At 50.7% G+C, this 23,477-nt stretch overlaps 1 protein-coding gene across 1 annotated transcript; it reads right to left on the bottom strand.

Annotated features, from left to right (window-relative positions):
• LOC132892120 (nuclear factor 7, ovary-like) lies at nt 1–23,298 on the bottom strand. The gene is made up of 6 exons (XM_060930519.1): nt 23,239–23,298; nt 21,644–21,874; nt 21,493–21,515; nt 21,288–21,406; nt 19,873–20,336; nt 1–21 (listed from the first exon to the last, which is right to left on the bottom strand). The coding sequence occupies exons 1-6, from the start codon at nt 23,296–23,298 to the stop codon at nt 1–3; spliced, it is 918 nt and encodes a 305-aa protein (XP_060786502.1).
• Nucleotides 23,299–23,477: the final 179 nt, after the last annotated feature.

Raw genomic sequence — 23,477 nt, 5'->3', positions numbered from 1 at the left:
TCAACTCAACACACTAAGTGTCTACAGTGTGCACAATTAAATTCACACTACTTCATAAAGCTAATTCCTAAGACTAGCTTAACTATGCCCAAATGCCAAAGTCTTACTTAATATCCTGCCTTTAGCAAGATATGAAGAGATATTCGAGGCGTTGGAGGTTCGCCGATGTGGAGCACGTGAGTCGATTCCGTGAGTCGATTCCGTGGACAGAGAACTTCTCTTGATCCGACGCGTCGTGGCTCGTGATGAGAAGGAAAGTCTCTGATTAACAATGTGCACAGCGCTTCAATCAGGAGGAATTCTGGTCGCTCCTAATTATAAATTAACTGCTTTGAGCTGCAGTCGTACGTACTTAATGAATGAAACTGGTTGTAACTCACTGAGTTTAAAATCGCGCTATTCTGGATTTTTACCGTGGCCAGTGGTAGACAAAGAAATCGCGCTAACTCGTGGATCTTGCAAGAAAGAAAAGAAAAGACGTCTTTATCTGGTTGGAGGGTATCTCTTTATGTGTCCAGATGGCTTGGAATCCGGACACAAGAGAGGAAGAGATGGGCGTTTCTCTTTGTCTTATGCTTTCCTGAGAGGACATGGTGGTGATCCCGCCCCGGCGTGATGCAGGTCAACGCGGAAGTGGGCTGATGGGAAATGTAGTTTCCAAAGGGACTGTACTACACAGCTCTCCTGGTACGAGAAAGTGAATTGGCTAACAGCAAGTGACCCACATCAACAACAGTAAATAGGCTACTTTAGTAATATGTCATGGATGGACCAAAAATATAGAATCTATTTAAAATGTTTATGCTGAGTATATTATATTGGAATATATATTTTTTCTGGATATGAATTAAACACAGCTACAATTTGGAAAACATTTTTAAACAAAAACACAGCCGAGAACATTTCACACTACAGACCTGGATTAAAAGTGAAGGGTTATCAAAATTGTCAATAAAACATTTCTCAGCCAAAATAAGTAAAATATAGGGAAAGTGTCATTGAATGAAATGTGTGGCACCCAGGTCTATGTTTGGCTCCCCAAGGTCAGTGCTTGTGCCTATTCCAGAACACTCTGCTGTTACTGCTGAGGTTCCTGACAAAGAGCTGCTTTCAATAATGATCAATTTTTAAACAACATGCCACAATTTTAAAATATAAAATGTTAAAATATACCCCTCCCCCCCAACACCACCATCATGTATATTGGACAGTAGGCTAATGGGCCAAAAGAACCTGTTATTTCACAATTTGTGACCCTGCCAACAATCAGCCAGATCAGAGGCAAGAGTATGGGCAAAATTTATGCTTTTTCTTTTTTCTTTTAAAATCTGGAAATATCATAACCGACCAGCCTCCCCTGTTTGAAAGACTACCAGCCGCCACTGACACACAGTATAACTCCACCTCCTCCAAAGAACAAATTCCAAAAAATAATCATAAAATACACTAATATTGAACTAATCAAACATTGGATAAAGGTCCAGATGTGTGCGAGACATCAAATATATATGATTTGTTTTTACACAACACACATAAGTCTGGATCTCGAAGAAACTGCCGGAAAAGTACAACTGAAATTGACACTTGTCACTCATATGTGTAATTACACATCAAATATAATCCAGATTAAAGGTGTGGGGAAAAAAGGCTTGTGCACAGTTCTGGATATACAGGTTGGGTTAAAATGTTTGGTTTTATTAAAACACTTTGAGGCAGAAAATTTGTCAGGACAAAGTGAACTTAAAAACCATCGAGCAGGCACAGTGCAGGTGATGAGCAAATAGACAGGGAGAGACTCAATAATGATAACAAACCGGGATATCAAATCTGTACAAATATATAACTGCCCACATCATTAATATTTTAACTATTAATAATAAACATTACACAGATTACAGATATATTTATATGTGCATATTTAAATTGTCCCATTATGCAGATTAACAATGTTTAATATCAGAATGAACAAAGTGAATTTATTTCACTCAGAATTGATTTGAACTTGTGAATCATCAATTAATGCAGCATGAACATACAAATCCATCTGATCTTTACAAAACCACAAACTGCTGGTGGAGGAAACTTAGAGCTTAAATTCTCCTCCACTGTACAGTTTCAGACACACACACACACACAGCTAAACATTTCATCCAAGATTAACAGCAAACGCTAACAAGTACAAATACAGTAAATACATGAGTTTTCAAATTCTCAGTTTTAAATAAACTATTTAAAATACATCAAGAAAATTAAATAATCTTTTCAGCTCATTCTGCATTTAAACACTCTTTTGTGATTTTAATTAAACGCTAAGTCATTATTTTGAGTTAATACCTTATTTCAAGACAGTGTGTCTGTAAGACTCCCTATGTGTGGGTGGAGCACAGAGGACGGCAGGACAGAGATCAGGTTTATAACTTGGCTTTATTGACACACTTTTCAGTCTAACAATAATCAATCTAGCACAGACACACACAACCGGCGTCTGGTTTAGGGATGAGCTCCTTCCGCTCTTGCTCTCCCTCCTCATATAGGGCACGGTCACTGGGAAGACACACAAACACAGGTTAATTGCTCTCAGGTGTAGTGATTCTGCCACTTACCTTCCCTGACTCCGCCCTCCTGTCACAGACCGGCGTTTGACCACGCCCCCGCTGCCACATACCCCCACCGCCCGACTCAGGCCGGGCGGCTGTCCGGCCTGCAGCCGACTCCCCCCCCACGATGGGAGAGGAAGTCCGCCACAACCATCTGCGCCCCCGGCCTGTGGACCACCTTGAAATTAAAGGGTTGGAGCGCCAGATACCAACGGGTGATCCGCGCGTTGGCATCTTTCATGCGGTGGAGCCACTGGAGGGGCGCGTGGTCCGAACAGAGGGTGAAAGGGCGCCCCAGCAGGTAGTACCGGAGAGCGAGAACCGCCCACTTGATGGCCAAACACTCTTTCTCTATTGTGCTGTAGCGCCCCTCACGCACTGACAGCTTCCTGCTGATATACAGGACCGGACGGTCCTCCCCCTCCACCTCCTGGGACAAAACCGCCCCCAGCCCTCTGTCCGACGCATCGGTCTGCAATATAAAAGGGAGAGAAAAGTCAGGGGAGTGTAGAAGTGGCCCCCCACACAGTGCAGCCTTTACCTCAGAGAATGCCCGCTGGCATTGCTCCGTCCACTGGACCGGATCTGGTGCCCCCTTTTTAGTGAGATCAGTCAGCGGGCTGGTGACGTCCGAATAATTAGGTATAAACCTACGATAATAGCCAGCCAGCCCCAGGAACTGTCTCACCCCCTTTTTGGTCTTGGGCCTCGGGCAGGCTGCAATTGCTGCCGTCTTATTAATTTGGGGACGCACCTGCCCGTTGCCCAAGTGGAAGCCCAGATACCGTACTTCCACCCACCCAATCGCACACTTCTTTGGGTTGGCTGTGAGTCCCACTCGCCTCAGCAACCTAAGGACGGCCCTCAGATGTTCGAGGTGCCACTGCCAGTCATTACTATAGATGATGATGTCATCTAAATACGCGGCCGCATAAGTGGTGTGAGGGCGGAGGACTCTGTCCATCAGCCGCTGAAACGTAGTGGGCGCCCCAAACAGCCCAAACGGAAGGGTGACGAATTGGTGTAAACCAAACGGTGTGGAAAAGGCCGTTTTTTCTCGGGATAGTGGAGTCAAGGGGATCTGCCAATATCCCTTCGTCAAATCCAGTGTCGAATAAAAGCGAGCAGTGCCGAGTCGGTCAAGCAACTCATCAATATGAGGCATTGGGTACGCGTCGAATTTAGACACCGCATTGACTTTTCTATAGTCCACACAGAACCGGACCAACCCGTCCGGACTGCTCCAGTCACTGTGGGACTCCTCGACGATGCCCATTTCGAGCATGGTCTGAAGTTCTTCCCGAACCACCTTTTTTGTGTGTTCGGGTAGCCTGTAAGGGCAGCTATGCACTACCACCCCCGGGGGCGTCTCTATGTGGTGCTCTATGAGGTTAGTGCGACCGGGCAGGGGCGAGAACACATCCGAAAACTCGGTCTGCAACTGGGTGACTTCCGTGAGTTGGGTCGGGGAGAGGTGGTCTCCACAGGGGACCGGAGAGGTACGTGATGCCAATGTCCCTTTTTGAACCTCCGGCCCCAGCTCCGCCTTCTCCGGAACCACCGACACCAACGCCACGGGGACCTCCTCGTTCCAGAGTTTAAGCAGATTGAGGTGGTAAATCTGTAGCGCCCCACCCCTGTCTGTTCGCCTCACCTCATAGTCGACGTGCCCGACTCGCCGTGTGACCTCAAAGGGTCCTTGCCACTTGGCGATCAATTTGGAGCTCGACGTGGGCAACAGTACGAGTACTTTATCTCCCGGTGTGAACTCTCTAAGGCGCGTACCCTTGTTGTACAGGCGGGCTTGCCGTTCCTGGGCCTGCCGCAAATTCTCCTGAGTTAGGTGGGTGAGCGTGTGGAGTTTTGCGCGCAGGTCCATAACGTACTGAATTTCGTTCTTACTTTGTGAAGGTCCCTCCTCCCAATTTTCCCGCAGAACGTCCAGGATGCCGCGCGGCTTATGCCCATATAATAATTCGAACGGGGAGAACCCCGTGGAGGCTTGTCGGACCTCTCGCACTGAGAACAGCAAGGGTTCGAGCCACTTATCCCAATTACGTGCGTCCTCACTTACGAATTTCTTAATAATATTTTTGAGGGTGCGGTTGAACCGTTCCACTAAACTGTCCGTTTGTGGGTGATATACGCTGGTGCGGATCGGCTTAATCCCCAATAACCCATACAGTTCGCGCAGTGTTCGTGACATAAACGTAGTGCCTTGATCAGTCAGAATCTCTTTCGGGATTCCAACTTGGGAGATGACGTGGAAGAGTGCCTCTTCAATACTGCATGCTGAGATATTGCGCAGAGGCACTGCTTCCGGGTATCGCGTTGCATAGTCCACCAGAACTAATATAAAGCGGTACCCTCATGCTGACTGATCTAATGGCCTGACGAGATCCATCCCAATTCTCTCAAACGGGATCTCGATTAACGGTAGAGGGCGCAAAGGCGCTTTTGGAATGGCCGCTGGATTTACTAACTGGCATTCGCGGCATGCCGTACACCACCTACGGACATCGCCGTGATTCCCCGGCCAATAGAATCGGGCCATTATTCGGGCTAGTGTTTTATCCTGCCCTAAGTGTCCAGCCATGGGATTAAAGTGAGCCGCCTGGAATACCAATTCCCGGCGGCTCTTTGGAATCAAAAGCTGCGTGACTCGCTCTTTAGTTTGAGTGTCCTGCGTCACTTGGTATAATCTATCCTTCAAAATCGCGAAGTAGGGGAAGGACAGGGTGGCGTTCGGCAGGAGCGTTTGACCATCGATTACTCTCACTTGGTCAAACGCATGTCGCAGAGTCTCGTCTCGCGACTGCTCTAATGGGAAATCCGCGAGGGATTCCCCAATAGAGAGAGGAGGAGCCGGCGGCTCCTCACTCTGACGCGGAGATGACGTAGACGGCTCTGTGACAGCTGCTCCCGCCAAAGCGACACTGGGACCTCCCCCTGTCAACTGGCAGGACCCACTCTCTACTAGGCGCATCATTAAACCCCAAAATCCCGGCCAATCAGTCCCCAAAATTAAAGAGTGGGTAAGGCGAGGATTAACCGCCGCCTTCACTATAAATTTTTCTCCTCTGAAAATAATGTGGACCGACACCAAAGGGTAGCGGTGAACATCCCCGTGCGCACACAACACCTTCACCCCTTGTGCTCCCCCCAATGCCTCGTTTTGAACCAGGCTTTGGCAAATTGAGGTCTGATTACAACCAGAATCCACCAACGCTTGATATGTAGCCCCTTGGATACTCACCGGTATGCGATATGCTCTGGCCTGATCGAGGGCGGCCTCTGGCGCGTCGGGGATCCGAACCACCGTGCCCACTTCCATTGCTGTGCACTGCTGTTGAAGGTGGCCCGGTTCCCCGCAGCGCCAGCAAACCGGCCCGGGCTTTCCCTCTGCACCGGTGATCTGGGTCTCACTCACCTGAGGTGGGGGAGAGACAGACATAGAAGGGAGAAACGGGAGGGCACCGCGGGTGCGGCAGGCCGGCTGGGGTGGTGCCGGCCCCCGCCTCCGCGGTGGGGGAATGGGGCGAGGACGGGATACAGGAGGAGGGGGAGAGAGAGAGAGAGAAGAGATGTCATCTGCTGTCCTGCTGCCGGGACAGCCGCCAGATGATCCTCCGCTAGCTCGACTGCCTGATCCAGCGATGCCGGGCGGTGGCACTGGACCCACTCCGTGGTTCCTGCTGGTAAGCGGGCGATGAACTGTTCCAGTACCACCTGGTCGACGATTCCCTCGGCGTTGCGATCGTCGGCCCTCAGCCACCACCAGCAGGCGTCCCGGAGCTGCTGGCCAAACGCGAACGGCTGGCCGACTTCCTCCAATTGCAGCGCGCGGAAGCGCTGGCGCTGTTGTTCCGGTGTGCGCCCCACGCGCTGGAGGACGGCCCGGCGGAGGTCCTCGTAGTCCAGCCGGCGGTCGGCGGGGAGCTGTAGTGCGTCCAGCTGTGCCTCTCCCGTGAGCAGGGGGAAGAGGCGCGCCGCGCGCTGCTCCATCGGCCACCCCGAGGCTTCGGCGACCTGTTCAAATAACGTGAGGAATGCCTCGGGGTCGTCCTGCGAGCCCATCTTGGTGACAGTGAGGGGAGATGGGCCTGCGGCCGGAGCGCTGGTGGGCCCCGCCGACACGAGGAGATGCCGGAATGCCTTGCGATTTTCCTGCTGGGCCAGCACCAGGGCTTCGAAGCGCCGCTCTTGTTCCTTTCGGAGTGTGACGAGCGCCTGTTGCTGGCTTTGCTGAGCCGTGGCGAGGTCGTGGACCAGGTCAGTGAACGGGGAGGATTCCAAGGGGCTGCTGGGTTGGTGCTCCACTTTCCCGGGTTTCGGCACCACTGTAAGACTCCCTATGTGTGGGTGGAGCACAGAGGACGGCAGGACAGAGATCAGGTTTATAACTTGGCTTTATTGCCACACTTTTCAGTCTAACAATAATCAATCTAGCACAGACACACACACAACCGGCGTCTGGTTCAGGGATGAGCTCCTTCCGCTCTTGCTCTCACTCCTCATATAGGGCGCGGTCACTGGGAAGACACATAAACACAGGTTAATTGCTCTCAGGTGTAGTGATTCTGCCACTTACCTTCCCTGACTCCGCCCTCCTGTCACAGACCGGCGCTTGACCACGCCCCCACTGCCACAGTGTCATTATTTCACTTATTATTTTGACTTCCTCATACTAGTGCATCTCAAAAAATTAGAATATTGTGAAAAAGTTCAATATTTTCCATGAGTTATTTAAGAAAGTAAAAATGTTATATATTATAGACTCATTACACATAAACTAAAATGTTTCAAGCATTTTTCTATTTTAATTTTAATCAGTATGGCTGTAGAACTCTCTGAGGTGTGGGTGGAGCACAGAGGACGGCAGGACAAAGCTTCAGGTACAAATCGGCTTTTAGTGCCAGACTTTTCAGTGTAACAATACCGTTTTATGCTATTCAATACACACACACGCTGTGTTCTTGTCCCGGGAAGAGCTCTCCTCTGCTCTCCCTCTGCCTCCTTAAATAGGGTGCGGTTACTGGGAAGACACACAAACACAGGTTAATTACCGTCAGGTGTAGGGATTCTGCCACTCACCTTCCCTGGCTCCGCCCTCCTGTCACAGACCGGCGCTTGACCATTCCCCTGCTGCCACATACCCCCACCGCCCAACTCAGGCCGGGCGCCCGTCCAGCCCGCAGCCGACTCCCCCCCCATGACGGGAGAGGAAGTCCGCCATGACCATCTGCGCCGCCGGCCTGTGGACCACCTTGAAATTGAAGGGTTGGAGTGCCAGATACCAACGGGTGATCCGCGTGTTGGCATCTTTCATGCGGTGGAGCCACTGGAGGGGCGCGTGGTCCGAACAGAGGGTGAAAGGGTGCCCCAGCAGGTAGTAACGGAGGGTGAGGACCGCCCATTTGATCGCCAGACATTCCTTCTCAATAGTGCTGTAGCGCCCCTCACGCACTGACAGCTTCCTGCTTATGTACAGGATGGGGCGGTCCTCCCCCTCCATCTCCTGGGACAACACCGCCCCCAGCCCTCTGTCCGACGTGTCGGTCTGCAACACAAAAGGGAGAGAAAAGTCAGGGGAGTGTAATAGTGGCCCCCCACACAGTGCAGCCTTTACCTCAGAGAAAGCCCGCTGGCACTGCTCCGTCCACTGGACCGGATCTGGCGCCCCCTTTTTAGTGAGGTCAGTCAGTGGGCTGGTGACGTCCGAATAATTAGGTATAAACCTACGATAGTAGCCAGCCAGCCCCAGGAACTGTCTCACCCCCTTTTTGGTCTTGGGCCTCGGGCAGGCCGCAATCGCTGCTGTCTTATTAATTTGGGGACGCACCTGCCCGTTGCCCAAGTGGAAGCCCAGATACCATACTTCCATCCGCCCAATCGCACACTTCTTCGGGTTGGCAGTGAGACCCGCCCGCCTCAGCGACCTAAGGACGGCCCTCAGGTGTTGCAGGTGCCGCTGCCAGTCATTACTATAAATGATAATGTCATCAAGATATGCGGCCGCATAGGTGGCGTGGGGCCGGAGGACCCTGTCCATCAGCTGCTGAAACGTAGTGGGTGCCCCAAACAGCCCAAAAGGAAGTGTGACAAATTGGTGTAAGCCGAACGGTGTGGAAAAGGCCGTTTTCTCTCGGGATAATGGAGTCAAGGGGATCTGCCAATATCCCTTTGTCAAATCCAGTGTCGAGTAAAAGCAAGCCGTGCCTAGTCGATCGAGCAGCTCGTCAATATGAGGCATTGGGTACGCGTCGAATTTAGACACTGCGTTGACTTTACTATAGTCCACACAGAACCAGACCGACCCGTCGGCCTTGGGTACCAAGACCACCGGACTGCTCCAGTCACTGTGGGACTCCTCGACGATGCCCATTTCGAGCATGGTCTGAAGTTCTTCCCGAACCACCTTTTTTTTGTGTTCGGGTAGCCTGTAAGGGCGGCTATGCACTACCACCCCCGGGGGCGTCTCTATGTGGTGTTCTATGAGGTTAGTGCGACCGGGCAGGGGCGAGAACACATCCGAAAACTCGGCCTGCAACTGGGCGACCTCCGTGAGTTGGGTCGGGGAGAGGTGGTCTCCACAGGGGACCGGAGAGGTACGTGATGCCAATGTCCCTTTTTGAACCTCCGGCCCCAGCTCCGCCTTCTCTGGAACTACCGACACCAACGCCACGGGGACCTCCTCGTTCCAGAGTTTAAGCAGATTGAGGTGGTAGATCTGTAGCGCCCCCTCCCTGTCCGTTCGCCTTACCTCATAGTTGACGTCCCCGACTCGCCGTGTGACCTCAAAGGGTCCTTGCCACTTGGCGATTAATTTGGAGCTCGACGTGGGCAACAGTACGAGTACCTTATCTCCCAGAGTGAACTCTCTAAGGCGCGTGCCCTTGTTGTACAGGCGGGCTTGCCGTTCCTGGGCCTGCCACAAATTCTCCTGAGTTAGGTGGGTGAGCGTGTGGAGTTTTGCGCGCAGGTCCATAACGTACTGAATTTCGTTTTTACTCTGTGAAGGTCCCTCCTCCCAATTTTCTCGCAGCACATGTAAAATGCCGCACGGCTTACGCCCGTATAGCAATTCAAACGGGGAGAACCCTGTGGAGGCTTGGGGGACCTCTCGCACTGCAAATAACAAGGGTTCGAGCCATTTATCCCAGTTACGTGCGTCCTCACTTACGAATTTTTTAATTATATTCTTGAGGGTGCGATTGAACCGTTCCACTAAACCGTCCGTTTGTGGGTGATAAACGCTGGTGCGGATCGGCTTAATACCTAGTAGCCCATACAGTTCGCTCAGTGTTCGTGACATAAACGAGGTGCCTTGGTCAGTCAGAATCTCTTTCGGGATTCCAACCCGGGAGATGACGTGGAAGAGGGCCTCCGCAATACTGCATGCTGAGATATTGCGAAGAGGCACCGCTTCCGGGTATCGCGTTGCATAGTCCACCAGAACCAATATAAAGCGGTACCCTCGTGTTGACCGATCTAATGGCCCGACGAAATCCATCCCAATTCTTTTGAACGGGGTCTCGATTAATGGTAGGGGGCGCAAAGGCGCTTTTGGAATGGCCGCTGGATTTACTAACTGGCATTCGCGGCACGCCGTACACCACTTACGGACATTGCCGCGAATCCCTGGCCAATAGAATCGGGCCATTATCCGGGCTTGTGTTTTATCCTGCCCTAAGTGTCCAGCCATGGGATTAAAGTGAGCCGCCTGAAATACCAATTCCCGGCGGCTCTTTGGAATTAACAGCTGTGTGACTTGCTCTTTCGTCTGAGTGTCCTGCGTCACTCAGTATAATCTATCCTTCATAATAGAAAAATAGGGGAAGGACGGGGTGGCATTCGGCTGGAGCGTTTGACCATTGATTACTCTCACTTGGTCAAACGCATGTCGCAGAGTCTCGTCTCGCGATTGTTCTAATGGGAAATCCGCGAGGGATTCCCCAACAGAAAGAGGAGGAGCCGGCGGCTCCTCACTCTGTCGCGGAGATGACGTAGACGGCTCTGCGACAGCAACTCCAGCCAAAGCGACACCGGGACCTCCCTCTGTCAAATGGCAGGACCCACTCTTTACTAGGCGCGTCATTAAACCCCAAAATCCCGGCCAATCAGTCCCCAAAATTAAAGAGTGGGTAAGGCGAGGATTAACCGCCGCCTTCACTATAGATTTTTCCCCTCTGAAAAATATGTGGACCGACACCAAAGGGTAGCTGTGAACATCCCCGTGCGCACACAACACCTTCACCCCCTGTGCTCCCCCCAATGCCTCGTCTTGCACCAGGCTTTGGCGGATCGAGGTCTGATTGCAACCACAATCCACCAACGCCTGATATGTAGCCCCTTGGATACTCACCGGTATGCGATACGCTCCGGCCCGATCGAGGGCAGCTTCTGGCGCATCGGGGATCCGTACCACCGCGCCCACCTCCATTGCTGCGCACTGTTGTTGAAGGTGGCCCGGCTCCCCGCAGCGCCAGCAAACCGGCCCGGGCTTTCCCTCTGCACCTGTGCTCTGGGGCTCACTCACCTGAGGGGGGGGAGAGACAGACAAAGAAGGGAGAAACGGGAGGGCACCACGGGTGCGGCGGGCCGGCTGGGGTGGAGCCGGCCCCGGCCTCCGTGGTGGGGGAATGGGGTGAGGACAGGACACAGAAGGGAGGGGAGAAAGAGAGAGAGAAGAGGAGAGAAGAGAAGACGTCGTCGGCCGTCCTGCCGCCGGAACAGCCGCCAAATGATCCTCCGCCAGTCCTACTGCCTGATCCAGCGACGCCGGGCGGTGGCACTGGACCCACTCCGCGGTTCCAGCTGGTAAGCGGGCGATGATCTGCTCCAGCACCACCTGATCGATGATTCCCTCGGCGTCGCGATCGTCGGCCCTCAGTCACCGCCAGCAGGCATCCCGGAGCTGCTGGCCGAATGCGAACGGCCGGCCGACTTCCTCCAACCGCAGCACGCGGAAGCGCTGGCGCTGTTGTTCTGATGTGCGCCCCACACGCTGGAGGACGGCCCGGCGAAGGTCCGCGTAGGCCAGCCGGCGGTCGGCGGGGAGCTGTAGCGCGGCCAGCTGCGCCTCTCCCGTCAGGAGGGGGAGGCGGCGCACCGCGCGCTGCTCCATCGGCCACCCCGAGGCTTCGGCGACCTGTTCGAACAATGTGAGGAACGCCTCGGGGTCGTCCTGAGGGCCCATCTTGGTCACGGCGAGGGGAGACGGGCCCGCAGCCGGGGCGCTGGTGGACCCCGCTGATGCGAGGAGATGCCGGAACGCCTCGCGATCTTCCTGCTGGGCCAGCACCAGGGCTTCGAAGCGCCGCTCTTGCTCCTTTCGGAGCGTGACGAGCGCCTGGTGCTGGCTTTGCTGAGCTGTGGCGAGGGCGTGGACCAGGTCCGTGAACGGGGAGGATTCCATGGGGCTGCGGGGTTGGTGCTCTACCTTTCTCCCGGGTTTCGGCAACACTGTAGAACTCTCTAAGGTGTGGGTGGAGCACAGAGGATGGCAGGACAAAGCTTCAGGTACAAATCGGCTTTTATTGCCAGACTTTTCAGTGTAACAATACCGTTTTATTATATTCAATACACACACATGCTGTGTTCTTGTCCTGGGAAGAGCTCTTCTCTGCTCTCCCTCTGCCTCCTTAAATAGGGCACGGTTACTGGGAAGACACACAAACACAGGTTAATTACCATCAGGTGTAGTGATTCTGCCACTCACCTTCCTTGGCTCCGCCCTCCTGTCACAGACCGGCGCTTGACCACGCCCCTGCTGCCACAATGGCATACAGTACAAAAAAAAAAAAAAAAACATCTCAAAATATTAGAATATTTCATTTCAAGTTTGAGTAAAACAGTATGAACACAGTGTATCTCTCGGTCTAGTTCAGTACACACAACCACAATCATGGGGAAGACCGCTGACTTGACTGTTGTACAGAAGATGATCACTGATGCCCTCCACAAGGAGGGTAAGCCACAAAAGGTCATTGATGAAAAGGGTGGCTGGAAAAGGTGCACAAGCAACAGGGATGGCCGCAGTCTTGAGTGGATTGCCAAGAAAAGTCAATTCAAGAACTTGGGAGAGCTTCACAAGGAGTGGACTGAGGCTGGTGTCAGTGTATCAAGACCCATCACGAACAGACATCTTCAAGAAAGGGGATACAACTTTCGCATTCCTAATATCAAGCTACTCCTGAGCCAGAGACGATGTCAGAAGTGTCTTATCTGGGCTAAGGAGAGAAAGAAATGGACTGTTGCTCAGTGGTCCAAAGTCCTCTTTTCAGATGAAAGTACATTTTGCATTTAATTTGGAAATCACGGTTCTAGAGTCTGGAGGAAGAGTGGAGAGGCACAGAATCCAAGGTGTTTGAAGCCCAGTGTGAAGCTTCCACAGTCTGTGATGATTTGGGGCGCCATGTCATCTGGTGGTGTTGGTCCACTGTATTTTATCAAGTCCAAAGTCAACACTGCCATCTACCAGGAGACTTTAGAGCACTTCATGCTTCCATCTGCTGACGAGCTTTTTGGAGATGCTGATTTCCTTTTCCAGCAGGACTTAGCACCTACCCACAGTGCCAAAACTACTACCAAATGGTTTGCTGACCATGATATTACGGTGTTTGATTGGCCAGCCAACTTGCCTGACTTGAACCCCATAGAGAATCTATGGGGTATTGTCAAGAGGAAGATGAGAAACACCCGACCCAAAAATACAGATACGCTGAAGGCCACTATCAAAGCAACCTGGGCTTCAATAACACCTCAGCAGTGCCACAGACTGATCACCTCCATGCCACACCGCATTGATACAGTAATTCATGGTAAAGGAGCCCCAACCAAGTATTGAGTGTATAAATGAATATACTTTTCAGAAGTTGGACATTTCTGTATTGTAAATCCTTGTTTTGATTGATCTTAGGGAATATTCTAATAATTTGAGAGACTGGATTTCTGATTTTCATCAGCTATAAGCCATAATCATCAAAATTAAAACAAAAAAGGCTTTAAATATTTCACTTTACATGTAATGAATATAGAATATATGAAAGTTTACCTTTTTGAATTAAATTATGAAAAAAGGAACTTTTTCATGGTATTCTAATTTTTTGAGATGCACTACTACTTTCAAAATATATCATAATAATATATTTTAAGAAATCTTATTATTTGAGTTAATTCATTATTTCAAGATATTCTGTCAATACAGGGTTTCCAGGGGGGCAATGACACTTACACAAAGAACACTAATCTTTTAATCTGCAGTATTTTATTAATGAACTGGAATAAAATAACATCAATGCTAACTGATCTGATTCACTCTTACAGAGCACTCAAGTGGGAGGATCTTTAGGCAACCATTAACATTCATGAATGGCAGTGTGGCAGTGGGGGCGTGGTCAAGCATCGGTCTGTGAATGGAGGGCGGAGTCAGGGAAGGTAAGTGGCGGAATCACTGCACCTGATGAGAATTAACCTCTGTTTGTGTGTCTTCCCCAGTGACCGTGCCCTATAAAGAGGAGAGGGAGAGTGGAGGAAGGGAGCTTCTCCCCAACCTGGATACTTGGGTGCGTGATTTAAGCTGAAAAGCTAAATAAAGAGTTTTTGAGAACTCAGTTCTGGCCTGCTGTGCTTCTGTGCTCCACCCACCTAGAACACTTGTTACAGTGGTGCTGAAACCCGGGAAGGAGCGCAGGAATGAACAGCCCCATGGAGTCCTCCCCCTTCAAGGACTTGATCCATGCCCTCACCACGGCCAAACAGAGCCAGCACCAGGTGCTGGTCGCCCTCCGGAAAGAACAGGAGCAAAGGTTTGAGGCCCTGGTGTTGGCGCAGGCGTTCCGGCACCTACTTGCGTCGGCGGGGTCCAGCACCTCCACCGCCGCAGGCCCGCCCCACCTCACCCTTACGAAGATGGGCCCGCACGATGACCCAGAGGCCTTCCTCACCCTTTTTGAGCAGGCAGCAGAAGCGTGGGGTTGGCCGGTGGAACAGCGCGCGGTGCACCTCCTCCCCCTGCTCATGGGCGAGGCGCAGCTGGCCGCACTACAGCTCCTCACTGACAGCCGGCTGGTCTACGCGGACCTCCGCAGGGCCGTCCTCCAGCGCGTGGGTTGCACTCCGGAGCAGCAGCGGCAGCACTTCCGCACGCTGTGCCTGGAGGAGGTCGGCCAGCCGTTCGCGTTTGGCCAGCAACTCCGGGATGCCTGCTGCTGGTGGCTGAGGGCCGACAACCACGACACCGAGGAAATCATTGATCTGGTGGTGCTGGAGCAGTTTGTCGCTCAACTTCCGGAAGGGACCGTGGAGTGGGTCCAGTGCCATCGCCCGGCATTGCTGGATCAGGCCATTGAGCTGGCGGAGGACCATATGGTGGCCATTCCAACGGCAGGACAGCGAGTCTTGCCCTCTCCCCTCCCCTCTCTCTCCCCTCGTGTTCCTTGCCCTTGCCCCATTCCCCCACCGCGGAGGCGGGGGCCGGCTCCACCCCAGCCGGCCCGCCGCACCCACTGTGTCCTACCGTTTCCTACTTCCGTGTCTGTGTCTTCCCCCCCTCACGTGAGTGATATCCGGAACACCGGTGCAGAGAGAGAGCCTGGGCTGGTGTGCTGGTGCTGCGGGGAGCCGGGGCACCTCCAGCATCAGTGCTCAGCGATGGAGGTGGGCATGGTGGTCCAGATCCCCGACGTGCCAGGAACCGCCCTCGATCAGGCCGGAGCGTATCGCATACCGGTGAGTATCCAAGGGGATACGTATCAGGCTTTGGTGGACTCTGGGTGTAATCGGACCTCAATCCACCAAAGCCTGGTACAAGACGAGGCATTGGGCAGAGCACAGTTGGTGAAGGTGTTGTGTGTGCAGGGGGATGTTCACAACTACCCTTTAGTGTCGGTCCACATTCTGTTTTGAGGGGAGAAATTTAGAGTACAGGCGGCGGTTAATCCTCGCCTTACCCACTCTATAATTTTGGGGACTGATTGGCTGGGATTTCGGGATTTAATGACACATTTAGTGAAGAGTGGGTCCTGCCGTAGTTCAGCGGGGGGAGGTCCCGGTGTGGCATTGGCGGGAGCAGCTGTCACAGAGCCGTCTACGTCATCACCGTGTCAGAGTGAGGAGCAGCAGGCTCCTCCTCCCTCTCTTGGGGAATCCCTCGCGGATTTTCCGTTAGAGCAATCGCGAGACGAGACTCTGTGGCATGCGTTTGACCAAGTGAGACTAATCGATGGTCAAACGCTCCAGCCAAACGCCACCCCATCCTTCCCCTATTTTTCCATTATTAAGGATAGGTTATACCGAGTGATGCAGGACACTCAAACTAAGGAACAAGTAATCCAACTTTTGATCCCAAAGAGCTGCCGGGAATTGGTATTCCAGGAGGCTCACTTTAATCCCATGGCTGGACACTTAGGGCAGGATAAGACACTAGCCCAAATAATGGCCCGGTTCTATTGGCCAGGGATTCGCGGCGATGTCCGTAGGTGATGTACGGTGTGCCGTGAATGCCAGTTAGTAAATCCAGCGGCCATTCCAAAAGCGCCTTTGCGCCCTCTACCATTAATCAAGACCCCATTCGAAAGAAATGGGATGGATCTCGTCGAGGCATTAGATTGGTCAACATGAGGGTAGCGCTTTATTTTAGTTCTCGTGGACTATGCAACGCGATACCCAGAAGCAGTGCTGCTCCGCAATATCTCCACACGTAGTATTGTGGAAGCGCTCTTCCGCGTCATCTCCCAAGTCGGAATCCCCAAAGAGATTCTGACTGATCAAGGCACTACGTTTATGTCACGCACACTGCGCGAACTGTATGGGTTATTGGGAATCAAGCCGATCCGCACCAGCGTTTATCACCCACAAATGGATGGTTTAGTTGAACGGTTTAATCGCACCCCCAAAAATATAATTAAAAAATTTGTAAGCGAGGACGCACGTAACTGGGATAAATGGCTCGAGCCCCTGCTTTTCTCAGTGCTAGAGGTCCCACAAGCCTCCATGGGGTTCTCCCCATTCTAATTATTATATGGGCATAAGCCGCGTGGCATCCTAGATGTGCTGCGGGAAAATTGGGAGGCGGGACCTTCCCCGAGCAAAAATGAAATTCAATACGTTATTGACCTGCGCTCAAGACTCCACACACTCACACACCTAACCCAGGAGAATTTGCGGCAGGCTAAGAACGTCAAGTCCACCTGTACAACAGGGGCATGCGCCTTAGGGAATTCACACTGAGAGACAAAGTACTTGTGTTATTGCCCATGTCGAGCTCTAAATTAATCGTCAGGTGGCAAGGAACCTTTGAGGTCACACGGCGAGTCGGGGACGTCAACTATGAGGTGAGGCGAACAGACGGGGCGGGGCATTACAGGTATACCACCTCAATCTGTTAAAACGTTGGAGCGAGGAGGTCCCCGTGGCGCTGGTGTCGGTGGTTCCAGAGAAGGCGGAGCTGGGGCCAGAGGTTCAAAAGGGAAAATCGGCATCACCCACCGCTCCGGTCCCCTGTGGAGCCCACCTCTCCCCGACCCAGCTCACGGAGGTTGCCCGGTTGCAAACAGAATTTTTTGATGTGTTCTCACCCCTGCCCGGCTGCACCCACCTCATAGAACACCACATTGAGACACCCCCGGGGGTGGTAGTGCGCAGCCACCCTTACAGACTGCCTGAACACAAGAAAAAGGTGGTTCGGGAAGAACTCGAGGCCATGCTCGAAATGGGCATCGTGGAGGAGTCTCACAGTGACTGGAGCAGTCCGGTGGTCTTGGTTCCCAAGGCTGATGGGTCGGTCCAGTTCTGTGTGAACTATAGAAAAGTCAACGTGGTGTCTAAATTTGACGCGTACCCAATACCTCATATTGACGAGTTGCTCAATCGACTAGGCACGGCTTGTTTTTATTCAACACTGGATTTGACAAAGGGATATTGGCAGATCCCCTTGACTCCATGATCCCGTGAGAAAATGGCCTTTTCCACACCGTTTGGCTTACACAAGTTCGTCACACTTCCGTTTGGGTTGTTTGGGGCACCCGCTACGTTCCAGCGGTTTATGGATAGGGTCCTCCGCCCCCACACCACCTATGTGGCCGCATACCTAGATGACATTATTATTTATAGTAATGACTGGCCGCGGCACCTAAAACACCCGAGGGCCGTCCTGGGGTTGCTGAGGCAAGCGGGGCTCACAGCCAACCCGAAGAAGTGTGCGATTGGGTGGGTGGAAGTATGGTATCTGGTCTTCCACTTGGGCAATGGGCAGGTGCGTCCCCAAATCAATAAGACAGCAGCGATTGCGGCCTGCCCGAGGCCCAAGACCAAAAAGGGGGTGAGGCAGTTCCTGGGGCTGGCTGGCTACTATCGTAGGTTTGTACCTAATTATTCGGACGTCACCAGCCCACTGACTGATCTCACTAAAAAGGGGGCACCAGATCTGGTCCAGTGGACGGAGCAATGCCAGCGGGCTTTTCCTAAAGTAAAGGCTGCACTGTGGGGGGGGGCACTGTTACACTCCCCTGACTTTTCTCTCCCCTTTGTTTTACAGACGGACGCGTCGGACAGAGGGCGGTTCTGTCCCAGGAGGTGGAGGGGGAGGACCGTCCAGTGCTGCACATCAGCCTTAAGCTGTTGGTACGCGAGGGCAGGTACAGCACCATAGAGAAGGAATGCCTCGCCATCAAGGGGGGCAGTCCTCACCCTCCGCTACTATCTGCTGGGGCGCTCTTTCACCCTCTGGTCGGACCACACGCCCCTGCAGTGGCTCCACCGCATGAAGGATGCCAACGCGCGGATCACCCGTTGGTATCTGGCACTCCAGCCATTTAAGTTTGAGGTGGTCCACAGGCCGGGGGCGCAGATGATTGTGGCGGACTTCCTCTCCCGTCAAGGGGGGGGGGAGTCGGCTGCAGTCCGGACAGCTGCCCGGCCTGAGTCGGGCGGTGGGGGTATGTGGCAGTGGGGGCGTGGTCAAGCGTCGGTCTGTGAATGGAGGGTGGAATCAGGGAAGGTAAGTGGCGGAATCACTGCACCTGATGGGAATTAACCTGTGTTTGTGTGTCTTCCCCAGTGACCGCGCCCTATAAAGAGGAGAGTGGAGGAAGGGAGCTTCTCCCCAACCTGGATACTTGTGTGCGTGATTTAAGCTGAAAAGCTAAATAAAGAGTTTTTGAGAACTCAGTTCTGGCCTGCCGTGCTTCTGTGCTCCACCCACCTAGAACACTTGTCAGTCCCCCCAGGATTTCGCGGGCCTTTTTTGTGATTGTTGCGGGCTGAAATGTCTGATGTTGCGGCGGGGTTTTCCAAAAAATTGCAATGAAAGTTGCAGTGTTTTTTAGGTTTTTGTTGCAATTACATTGCGGGAGGAAGTGAAAGTTGCGAGAAATTGATGCAATTTTCTCTTTTTGTGATTAAAATTGAGTGAGATGTTAAATATTAAGTTATTACTGAAAAACTATTGATTAAAAAACAAAGACACTGAGAAATGGTCCTATAAACAACTTTACCAATATAAAAGATTACCAGGACTACAAAAATGCAGAAAAATAGGCTTTACTTATCCAAATGCACCTGTTGGTTCAAAAGTTAAAGTGCATAGAACCTCACAGCACAACATGAAGTTACCTTAAAATATAATATAAATGCCTCAGCTTTCATGTAAGAAAAAAACTATTAATACTAGTACTGTGTGCAGGCAGTCTCTCCTGAAGACTAAATTAAACAATAATTATAAACTAATAAAATAAATGGCTCAGGCTTCATAGAAAAAAAAAAAGCAATTTGAACAGAATCTCACAGTATGATGCTGAAGCTGCCTAAACAATGGAAGATAAAATACCATTTTGGCAAAAATGTTGGCATCCATTAATTTCTTGTATTAAGTAAAAACATAATGTAAAATGCACACAGTCCTTCAATGCAAACATAACACACTTTCAGTAACAGAATTTAAGCCTATATAAACACTGACTCGCACACAGTGTTGCCAGATACTGCTGACATTTTCCAGCCCAAAATATGTTCAAAACCCACCAAAATGCACTTAAAGCCGCCCAATCTGGCAACACTGCAATGCTGCTTCTCTTGAACGGAAACATGGAAGTAAGGCGGAAGGTAGTTTGTTGACGTCACCTCAAGACGACGCCAACGATTGGTCAAATTTGCGGGAAAGTTGCGGTGATTGGATATTATTGCAGCACCGCCCTGAATTCACGGAGATTGGGTGAATTTGCGTTGAAGTTGCAAATCGCAACATCGCGAAATCCTGATGGGTCTGACTAGTTACAGGCAGTAATTTATCAGTAAATGTGTGTGTGAAAGTGTGTAAGTGTGTGTTACTGAGAGGGTCGGAGAATGACAGTTTTCCTCTGTCCCAATCCAGCTTCACTCTGATCCTCTGGAGTTTCTGTCCTACTGAGAGCTGAGTGGCTGTATTTGGTGTAGAACCTGTGCGATATTTACCATCATAACCCCACACATACCAGATTCCACTTCTGGAGAATATCTCCCCCTTCCTCTGAGCAGATTCTGTCATCCCACCCACACTCCACCGTGTACAGTCTCCAACTTCCACATCCCAGTAGTGTGTCCCTGAGTTAAAGCCCTCAGATCCCAGGATACGCCAATATTCATCAAATCTCTCTGGATTATCAGGAAGTTTCTGTTTCTCATTGATGCATCTCACACTTTTCAGATCATCAGATACAATGAGTTCAGGATGAGCAGTGTTGGGGTCCAGAGTTACAGGTGCTGAAAACACACACACACACACACACACACACCTTTTTACATTCTGTTTTGATGGAGCTAATCTAATTTAATCATTACATTAGCATGGAAGTAGATAACATTTGCCGAAACCAAAGAAATGATAACTGTAATTACAAAGTTCATTAATAAACATGAATAAGTTAATAACATGCCTTGTGTCCTTTTCTTTGTGTGTTTAAATTACAAATGTAAACAATCTTTATAATAACTGTAACTCTAAAACTTTTGTAAGCTGCTGAAATGCTCCATTTTTCCACTCAGTCCCTCTGCTCACACTTCAAACACTGAACAGTCTGATGGAAATAGAAGCTTTTCAAAATAAAACTTCCCTTACAGTACATGAGTTCAGCATGAAAGGTGAATAAAAAAATTAAAATAAACAAATAAATAATAATAATAATAATAATTCCAAAACGGGGCGGCACGGTGGTGTAGTGGTTAGCGCTGTCGCCTCACAGCAAGAAGGTCCTGGGTTCGAGCCCCGGGGCCGGCGAGGGCCTTTCTGTGTGGAGTTTGCATGTTCTCCCCGTGTCCGCGTGGGTTTCCTCCGGGTGCTCCGGTTTCCCCCACAGTCCAAAGACATGCAGGTTAGGTTAACTGGTGACTCTAAATTGACCGTAGGTGTGAATGTGAGTGTGAATGGTTGTCTGTGTCTATGTGTCAGCCCTGTGATGACCTGGCGACTTGTCCAGGGTGTACCCCGCCTTTCGCCCGTAGTCAGCTGGGATAGGCTCCAGCTTGCCTGCGACCCTGTAGAAGGATAAAGCGGCTAGAGATAATGAGATGAGATGAGATAATTCCAAAACAGTATATAAATAAATCATATGATAATGACCACATTAGGGATACTAACAAAGGCAGAAAAACAGAAAGGAAAAAAAATTATTTTCAACATATATACACACACACACACACAGTTAAGAGTCTTACTGTATTGGACGGTGTACTGCATCTTCTCCCAGACTCTGAACTGCAGGTTGGCCAGATGTTTTGCCACATGGATCAGTGCTCCTGAAAGCTCCTCTGGATGCTGCAGTGTGCTCTGGGCTCTGCAAAAACATTCAGGAGTCAGTGTTGCTGTGGGTTTGGATTCAGAAACACACAGAATGAGAGAGACAGGAAGCACATCACTCACCTTTTCACTGTGGCCTTGTAGTTCTGTAAAACAACAAACTAAATGTCAGTGGATATGATTTACATTTTTACACCACTGAAATGTGACGTTTCTGATGATGGAAAGAAGTTTTACTTTCTCACAGTATAAATACTGACTAAATGATCCTCACTTCTAAGAACGAAACATCTTCAGCTCTCATCTCCTCTTCTATGGCTTTGATTGTGTATGAAAGAGAGGATATGTCTTTGCTCAGCTTCTCAATCTTCTCCTTCATCATCTGACTCTTCTGCTCCTCTTCCTCTCTCAGTGCAATGATCATGCCTGCCTCTTCATCTCGTAGAAACTGGTGAAGCTTCTCAAACTCCTCCTTAATCTGACTCTCTGTGTGTTTGGTCTGAATCTACAGTGAAGAGAAAATCAAATGAAATTACACTATTAAAATGATCACTGAATGATTTGTTTTTCTGAATCTTTACTATTTTGTTGTTCGCTAGAATACCATTTTGCGATTTCACACTTAAGCAAATGTTTGAAAACTCCGGATCTCCTTCCTTCATGGTGGCTGCCATTTTTTTGTGCCGCACGGCGCATGCGTAGAGCTGATTCGACAGGGCTTTCCACAAGCGCCGGCTGCCGGCCACACAATTAACTCCGGCCGGCTACTTTAATGACTATTTTTGTAGCCCACAGGCTCTAAATATAAATTTTTGATTTTAATAAAATTAAATGTTTATCTAACGGACTGACAATAATGTCAAACTGAACCGTTGATCAAGGGAGAGTAACTCATCCGCGCCCCAACATGCGGTGTGCGCGCGCACTCGGCGGAGGCAGTAGTGTGCTAAGTGGGCTAAGCCCCACTGCAGACCGCTGTTGTCAATTCATAGCATGCTCAGCTGCGTGAATGTGTCTCATCTCATCTCATTATCTCTAGCCACTTTATCCTGTTCTACAGGGTCGCAGGAAGCTGGAGCCTATCCCAGCTGACTACGGGTGAAAGGCAGGGTACACCCTGGACAAGTCGCCAGGTCATCACAGAGCTGACACATAGACACAGACAACCATTCACACCTACGGTCAATTTAGAGTCACCAGTTAACCTAACCTGCATGTCTTTGGACTGTGGGGGAAACCGGAGCACCTGGAGAAAACCCACGCGGACACGGGGAGAACATGCAAACTCCACACAGAAAGGCCCTCGCCGGCCACGGGGCTTGAACCCAGACCTTCTTGCTGTGAGGCGACAGCGCGAACCACTACACCACCGTGCCGCCCCATGAATGTGTCATGCACTGAAAATAAGAGATTTACAAGCCAGGAACGCCTCATGATGCAATACGCAAGAAAAGAAAGAAGATTTACTGCCATTTTATTTTGTATTTGAGTAAAGTGAATAAATAAATGGTCTGTGGAAAATACACTTAACCCTGGGAACTGCGTGCACAGGAGTTTATTTTGTGTTTACTCCCCCCGGCTGGCTACTTATTTATCATGGCTGGCTAGTATGAGCCTTAGTGGAAAGCCCTACGAATGCGTAAATGTCAAGTTCAATTTAAGATTTACGAACCCGAAAAAAATGTCGAAAAACCAGTGTTAAAAAAAAAAATTTCACCCGCACAAACGGCACTCACCCGGCCGGTGGACCGGAAACAGAACATTTTTTAATAATGGCCTGGGTAGCAACCTCAGTGACGATGGGAGCCTTCAAGCCAAGGTCAAGAAGAGAATTCGCCGAGCAGCTCACTCATTCCGCAGTCTAGCTACGAGATGTTGGGACAGAAATGGACTGTCCACCACCACCAAGTTGACAGTGTACAGAGCCATTATACTACCTATTCTGCTCTACGGCAGTGAGACATGGCCAACTCTCTCAAAGCAACTGCAAATGCTAGAAAGTTTCCATCAACGATCCTTGCGGAAACTCCTCAGAGTTAAATGGTGACATTACATCATGAACGCAGTGGTCCTGTCACGTGCCAACTCAACTACAATGGAAACTATGA

The sequence above is a fragment of the Neoarius graeffei genome, chromosome 9, assembly GCF_027579695.1.
Source record: "Neoarius graeffei isolate fNeoGra1 chromosome 9, fNeoGra1.pri, whole genome shotgun sequence".
Classification (NCBI taxonomy): Eukaryota; Metazoa; Chordata; class Actinopteri; order Siluriformes; family Ariidae; genus Neoarius; species Neoarius graeffei.
Note: the sequence above shows the minus strand (reverse complement) of the source record. Positions and strands in the feature narration are given on the sequence as shown.